Here is an 8,079-nt window from a genome sequence, read left to right on the forward strand (position 1 = left end):
ACAATCCTCGTACGGTCCTTAAATTGTCTATAATTAGGCGTCAGTAGCGCTTGAATTATGTTAATAGAAGATCGTTTTACCCATAAGCCGGTTGATCCAGTTGGAATGATATTATGATGACGTTAGTGTACAAGGCTGATCGTTTGTTCCAATTAACATCTTGCGATACTTCCGTCTTTTTTGCAAAACGAAGCAATACTTTTCTCTTTTTCATAAAGTTGCTTCACGCTTGAATGTATTTTTTATTGACGCAACTATAGTTAATTAACATGTAGCATAACTCGTTTTAATTTTAATCTGACAACTAGAAATTTATAAAAAGACAATATGCAATAATAAAAAAACCAATTTTTTCTTATTGTACATGTATGTTGTGTTTTTTAAAATACTTGTTATAATTCTGCAGAAAATATGAATTATAAAGTTTTGTATATAAAATATAAACTATAAAATAGTTAAAGAATATTTGCATTGAGTTAAAAGTGAAAGAAAAGATAATTTGAAAATTTTTGGAAATTTGTAGTTTATGTAATATTTTATACAATATTATTATTAGAATTCTAATCGTATAATCTAAAAGTTTGTTCTTATTTTATGTTTCATTTAATTTATCTAATATTCAATTTTACTTGTTTTATATATAAATTAGCTTTGTAAGTTTCTCCGAAATTTATATTCTAATTGGCATGTCCAATGACATTAACTATGTACCAGTGCATTAACCTTCGCCTAAAATATACGCATGTATTTTAGGAGAATTTTCATTGCATATGTAGATAAAGCTACGCTCTTTTATAAGAAATTCTTATCATCGTGAGACGAAGATCTGTTGCCGTGTAACACTTTTTTTATTACCTCGTAGAGACTCGAGTCACTGGCGGAAGTCTCTCATCATCGACTGAAAAAGCATCGTGAATTAAAGAAGAACAGATATTGAAATAGTTTTTTTTATTTAATTTGTCTCAGAAATTAAAATTGTTTTTGAATGTACAAAACAATTTGAAAAAAATACTTTTTTTTATAAACTCAACTATGTAAATTTTTAGATAATAAATATTGCATATTGTTTCTAATAAAACATTTTAAAACATAGTTGTCAAAACTGACTATTAATAAAAGAAATTTGAAACACAAAATCCTTTCATATTTATAGATTCCATAAATAATATATTATAACCAGGAAAATAATGATTTCTCATGTAAAAATGAGTCAACTACATATATAATAAGTAAAAAATGCGGAATAAAATTTTTTCATATAAAACTTTGTTTTCGGGAAAATCGAAATAAAAATTTTCGGCGCGTACGTGTATTTCAACGGATCTCGCTGTAAGCTACTATCTCTGCTCGTGTTTGGAATTGGGTATCGTATTTGATAATCGAGACATAATAAAACAGGATATTCAAGCTCGAATTTTATTACTTTACTAATTGTTGAAAATATTGCCCAAAAACAAAGCATCATGCAAAAAAATTTTATTTTTGGTTATACTTCTATATGAAGAATCACCTCTTTTCCAATTGTATTACGATTTATGAAACACCATTATAAATAAATATTTAGTGTCAAAAACATATGTAAGAATAAAATTTGTTAAAGTCTCGGTAACATAATAATGAGTAAACTTTCTCATATTTTTTATCTTTACACTTGTAATATGCGAACTTTATCTATTAGAATTTCATCATATTTCGCATGCCAACAAAAGTCAAGACTTCTGTGAATTGTGTGTACAGATTTTCATCCATTACATTTCCATTTCTAAGAAGAAATTATGCGATCGACCTCAGGGATCGGGACTGGCGACGCGATGTGACACATGCCGGAACATATTTACGAACAATTTCGCCCACGTTTGATATATGAGTTTGACATTGAAGCTGCAGCCGGACGGCCGCCTTAATGGTGCAGTAAATCACACGTCAATATATATTAGTTGCGTTGCGCTTATGCCTTACCGTTAAAGATAGCAGCAAAAAGGGAAGGACGAGTGATTGCATCTTGACGGATTTTCGCTCTTGTGGCTTCACTGTCAATGCATCTCGTTGCAGCTTCCGGTGAGACGGTATACACTTTTCTTTCCGCACTCTGCACGTTTAATCTTACGTCATTTTTCACTGTTTTAAATGATGCTCGATGCAATCGTTAAATTTTTACTGAAAATATTCAGCAAAAGTTGTTAGATTGTGTAAACAAATTGTTTCTTTATAACTTAATACTGTATTAATGTTAAATCTTTTTAATATTATGTGAATATTTAGAATAATATCACAAATTGTGAAATTTTAATACTATTTTTTTATCATTTATAAAAATCAAATCATTTTTAGATTTCTTAGACTTTCTTAATTTTTTGTTTCAATTTCAGACAATACAGTTTATGAAACTGCGATATCATAATAAAAGATTTGTATAAAAATAGTGTTATTTTAGAAAAAAATAAAAAATATAGATGTAATAATAAAAAATATACTTTAAATTTTTTTAAGTAAATAAATTAACTTAACATTTTGTGTCTTGCTTATGCAATTATGTCGCAGAATTCGTGATACAATCCAACTTCTAAGTTGTTCTTTTCCACTGAAAAAAAATTTACTAAATCTTAATATATATTTTTTGAAGAGAACTAAATGTGTGAACATTTACTTACAGTAAACGAATATTTATTTAAAATAAAATGTAGTTAAATTAAATTAATAGCTAGTTTTTGTACAAAATAAATAAATTTTACTTACATTAGAACTATTCAATTAAATATTTATTAAAATTTATATATATTTTTTTTCAGTGTAATATTTCGCAAATAGTAACGATAAGAGAATATTATCATTATAACATTCCAGAGATAAAACCTTATGAACATCGGTACCAATCGCGTGGAATGCAATTACATCATCGTCTCTATAAAGTTCCGACGATTCGCAATTTTATGAGAACTTGATTGAACTCTAGCAAATTCATCGTTGCGTTAAATGATATTGCTCGATAAAATGTCAAATAAAAAACAAATTTATATTATATGTATGTCGAATTTGTTCATAATTGTTTTCTATTTGTCTTTTTCGTCTTTTTTATAAAAATAAAAACTTCTAAACAATAAAACTACAATTGAAAAAATACGCTAAATTAATTTTAGAGATAAATTAAAAACAAGATATATATATAAATATATATATATATAAAGATATATATATAAAACAGTTATTTTTTATTTCAAATAAAGATACTTAATATTATAAATTTAAACAATTAGAAACTTATTTTACAATATTTTATTTTAATATAAATTTTAAACTGTGTAAATATATATATATATATACTTTTTTTTAAATAAAATGGTATATATGAGCGCAATAGATTATGATATTTTATAATAAAATCATAAATTATTACAAATTTTATAATAATACGATTTGCTCTTTATTAAATCAATAATCAGCAAATTAATTATCATTGCGACTTGTTTGCGTTAAAACGTTTGACATTCAAACCAAATGTTATTGCGTGACGCTGGAGAAGCTAACTGAGACGAAGGAAATTGGATATTAGAGAAGTCATCGGCTGGCGTTCATGTGAGTGCATGCACGTATAATGTTTTCATGCTCCAGTTGCTAGTAAGTGTTAGACAAGAACCTATATTACTCGTACGTCGACCTGTCGAAGGTGGAGTAGCCCGAAGCTAGAATTATCAGCAAATTACATGTAACAGAGAGATTTAATATATTTCATTACATATTTTGATACATTAAAATTGAGATTAAGATTATCTTCTTCAAATTTTTTTTCAAATAGTTATAATATTTCTTTAATTAGTATCAAAACAAATGTCGATTTACGTGATGTTTTGTCATCGAAATCAATGGACTACAATTTCAGACACACGAACTACAGATTACAAACGAACCATAAATTTCGATTGCTTACAAGAAAGCCTGCCTCCGTGCAAATCTATACACGCGCGTTGCGAGATAAATCGCCGACAAAGGCCGCGCGAAGTCGCGTCGCCAATTATACGAGTGCGCTTGCATAATCGAGTACGATAAATTCGCCGCAGTCGAGCGCGCCGGTTTGAAGTATCGAAGAATTTTTTACAGAAACAGAACTCGCGGACGGTGAGCATTGCGCGCACCGTCCTGCTGCATATTCTGAAACGCGATAGTTCCTCACGATAATGTCATTGCACCGGTGAACTGTCGCGTAAGCTCGACATATGTTGTTCAGTGATGGATATATTCCATAATATCGTAAAAGATTGTCGACATTATTGATAGTCGAAACAGGACTGCGGTGTGCGTTATTTAAGGTACAAATACGCGATCAATGCAAATTAGCCCGCGTGATATATGGTCATTAAATTGCATACGAATTGCTTATTAAACTTGCAATTATTGCTGGTTTGAATATACCTCGATTGCATCGTGCATGCCTGCGTGACGAATAAACTGTGTGTACATGATAATTTTATTAACTTTTTAAGCAGAACATGTGGTTTCTGTCTTTCAAATTGAAACTAGAAAACTTTTATCATCTAGATAAAATAGATAATTTTATTAAAATGTTACACAGTCCGTTAACAGTCCATTTTATTAACATTATGAATTGTTTTATTGGAACTATTATTACCTTATAATATATGTGACAAACAGTATAAAGATGATAATTATTTATTGATATTTTATATGTGATTAATTTATCGGAATTATTTAAAGAATTTTACTTTTATATTAATAAAAGTTTAATCTTTATAATTATGTGCAATATAAAATTTATACAATAAACAAATGCTGTTACAAAAATTTTTCCATGCGTGTTGAAAATATCATGTGGTTATTCAATGTAAAAGCCTTTGTTACAGATTGGAAAATTATTTGCGTGTGTTTCCGTGTGTTTTCTATCAAAGTACTGTTTATTGGAAGTCTTACTTTATTGCAGAGAAAACACGTCGCATCGCGGTGAGATAGAGTGTTTGAGGAAATCTTACGCAAGTACCGTTTATTTTTACGATTATCGAATCCTATTGGCACTACCGCACTATTAATACACGTTTGCAAAAGGCAAACTTGTGAACAAGCCTGTGAACAAGGAGTCATTTTCGACCGAGTAGAACGTAACTAATCACAGGTTTGCGTATTACATATTTCCGATCACGGGTTTGTTGTCCCGACTGCGTTCGCAATTATATTGGCTACGATAATTACAAGAACGGAACTTGGTACACGCTGTAATTAAATTGGATGATAAACTTTATTTGATTGGTTGTTACAACAACGTTTAAGATGTATGCATTAATGTAACATTTATATATTATTTTGTCGTTACGTAATTTATTAATAAGACAAGCATTTTTATTTAGTGATTTAATTAGATTATAAAAAATTATATATTAATTATTATTTACTAACATACTTTATATAAATATTTTATATTACTACAACTTTATGTAAAAAATTATATATATTTTTTATAAGTCTTATTTTAAAACCATTTTAAATCTTAAGGATATTATTATTAATTTTATTTAAATTATAAGCCTTTATTCAAAATAAAGATTACATTAAATCATAATTATTGGGACTACTTGACTGACCTGTTGTACCGAGTTCGGACTGTACGTGAAACTGTTGACAGAGTATAAACACACTAACTAGATACGGCAGCTAATACCAGTTCACATATTGATCACAGAATACATATCTCATTCGTAAATTTGCAGAGCAAATTATTATCACATTGAAGAGATTCATCTTGATTGATCGCACTGTAATTACACAATTATTTCGAATGTGTAGTGTTCAATATTCGTAAGCTAATAGATTTATCGTCAATTAGTTCACCAATTAGTTGGTTTACCAACGCCGATCGACAAGCAAATCAACGTTCATCAATGTTATAATTGCAATATCTCTGTGGGATGGCTGCATGGGAATTTATATATTAGTGCTCCCCGATAATTTTTTCGGTATTGTTTTGCGTGTAAATTTAAACGTGTGTACAGTACAGTAAGAGGTACATGTTGCAGACTAGTGAACAGATCCGAGAGTCGAGTATCTCTGTCAGAGGTGTTGTTTCGTACTGACGGCTCCCGTCGGTGGAGGACCGATTTTATATGCCCGCGTGAAGTCGCGGAACCGAGCTTTGGGCGCCTCCGCCACGACTCGTCACCTGGCAACGAAGTATGAAGATGTCATTTCAAAAAATGCAAATGCACTTTTCTTCATTTTGCGATGCGAATCTTTAAATAATACGGAAAAAGAATTTAATGGAAATCAATTAAAATGTCTGTCACGTTTATTGGTCCAGTTGGAGAATGGCCAAAGCGAATTTCGCTAATTCAGAAGTCTTAAAAAAATTAATATCCTATGTCAATATTTTGAGAGTATCAAACTTTTTTCGTTTATTATATAAATTAATTAAATTTATTAGCTAAATTAATTAAATTTTTAAAAGGGATTTTATGTAAATCACATTTTTCTAATGTATCCAATAAGAATATTTTAATATTCAAATTTTTTTTAATTCTATAAAGTAAAGTATTAAATAGAATTCCTTATTATACAGATAAATTTTATAAATTTTATGAAAAACGGGTCAAAGTATTCTTTTGTATTATTTAGAAAACAAAAACAAATTAATTTTAAAGTATCTGATAAAATCAAGCTTTTGATTAGACTTAATTTAAAGATGAAATCAGAGATAGATACATGGTTTATAACATTACGATATTATAATGAGCAAAAGTACTTAATTTAGATTAGTATTTCTGAAATCTTATTTCTCTTGGAAATGATGACGAGATGTCAAACATATATGTATATGACGAAAGTGGGACCTGACTGACGTCTCTGCACCAAAAGAAAATATAAACGAAGAACGTTCTTAGTGCATCGTATAACCGGTCATACATCAAATCTCGCTGTTGCGAAACATCAATATGATTTATAATTAGCTGTTTACTATTAGAATTTTATATAAAAGCTAAATCTTTATATTATTTTATTTTTCTAAAATATATTTACGTATAAATACCGACTATATATATTCATGAAAATATGTCCTTTAAAAAATTGGGAAATACTGATCTACATTAAATCTAAATAAATCTGTGTAAATAATTTTTCAGATGTTTGGAAAATCGCAATTGATTTACTTTACTTTAAACGATTTTGAAAGGAAGTGATGACATGAACTGACATTGATAACCAATAGGTGACTTTCGCCGTAGTTTAACATTTGATCATGTTTGTAGCTAGCTGCGTTTATACAAGGCATACATATACAAGGCAGCTTGTAATTAGTGGTTGCCCCAATGCGATCTAATGCATTTCCACGAGTAAATTATCGAGTGGCGCTAGATAGAATTAGCCACGTCGGTCTGTCAGCTGATATCGCTAAATTACTGCGTTCCTAGAGCAAGGAGTGCATCTTACTCCTTGTATCATCGTCGTTCATCATCATCCGCTCCATTCGAGGTATAAATAAGTGTACTGGGTCATATTCTCTCGATTGCATCGTCAAAGTATAAGAAATAATTTTGTATAATACCAGAATATTCTTTTACGAGGAGACGGCCACTGTCTTATCAGAACCTGTAAGCACAGTGTAAATAGATACATTTGAAGTTACAATAAAATTAAAATTTAATATTTTAATTTTATTGAACTCTTTAAACTGTGATTTAAAAATAAAACTAACAATGTTATAAGGAAAGAACAATTTTGCTGAAATATCTAAAAATTTAAGTAAATATAGAGATAAAAATAATTTTGTTGACCTATCAAAATAATTATGTAGAAAACTCAAACATGATGAGCAACACTACAAAAAGTTTCTAACAGCTAGTACCTATACAATTATTTTGATAATTCAACAAAATTATTTTCAGATCTGCATTTAGCTAAATTTTTAGATACTTCAGCAAAGCTGTTTTTTTGTAACAACATATCTTATTGTATCTTTTTTGTAATTTAGTATACACATACGTTCTGTATTATTTTACACTAAACTAAAAAACCGTGTCCAAAGATATTTAAAATTTAGTAAAATTAATAACATATTTATAAAAAATAATATATTTATAT

At 28.8% G+C, this 8,079-nt stretch overlaps 1 protein-coding gene across 2 annotated transcripts in view; it reads right to left on the reverse strand.

Annotated features, from left to right (window-relative positions):
- Positions 1-6,062, reverse strand: part of LOC108752626 (thrombospondin type-1 domain-containing protein 4-like) — a 22,001-nt gene extending 15,939 nt beyond the window's left edge. The window contains exons 1-3 of one of the 2 annotated variants that reach the window (XM_018493595.1): positions 5,852-6,062; positions 5,589-5,759; positions 1,960-2,157 (exon numbers count right to left, since the gene is read on the reverse strand). In XM_018493595.1, the coding sequence (XP_018349097.1) occupies positions 1,960-2,001 (42 nt within the window). In that variant the 5' untranslated portion in view covers positions 2,002-2,157; positions 5,589-5,759; positions 5,852-6,062. Of the gene's footprint in view, positions 1-1,959; positions 2,158-5,588 lie in introns of both variants that reach the window. The other variant, XM_018493594.1, reaches the window with a different exon arrangement.
- Between the last annotated feature and the right edge of the window lie 2,017 nt (positions 6,063-8,079).

Source organism: Trachymyrmex septentrionalis, unplaced genomic scaffold (assembly GCF_001594115.1).
Source record: "Trachymyrmex septentrionalis isolate Tsep2-gDNA-1 unplaced genomic scaffold, Tsep1.0 scaffold60, whole genome shotgun sequence".
Taxonomy (NCBI): domain Eukaryota; kingdom Metazoa; phylum Arthropoda; class Insecta; order Hymenoptera; family Formicidae; genus Trachymyrmex; species Trachymyrmex septentrionalis.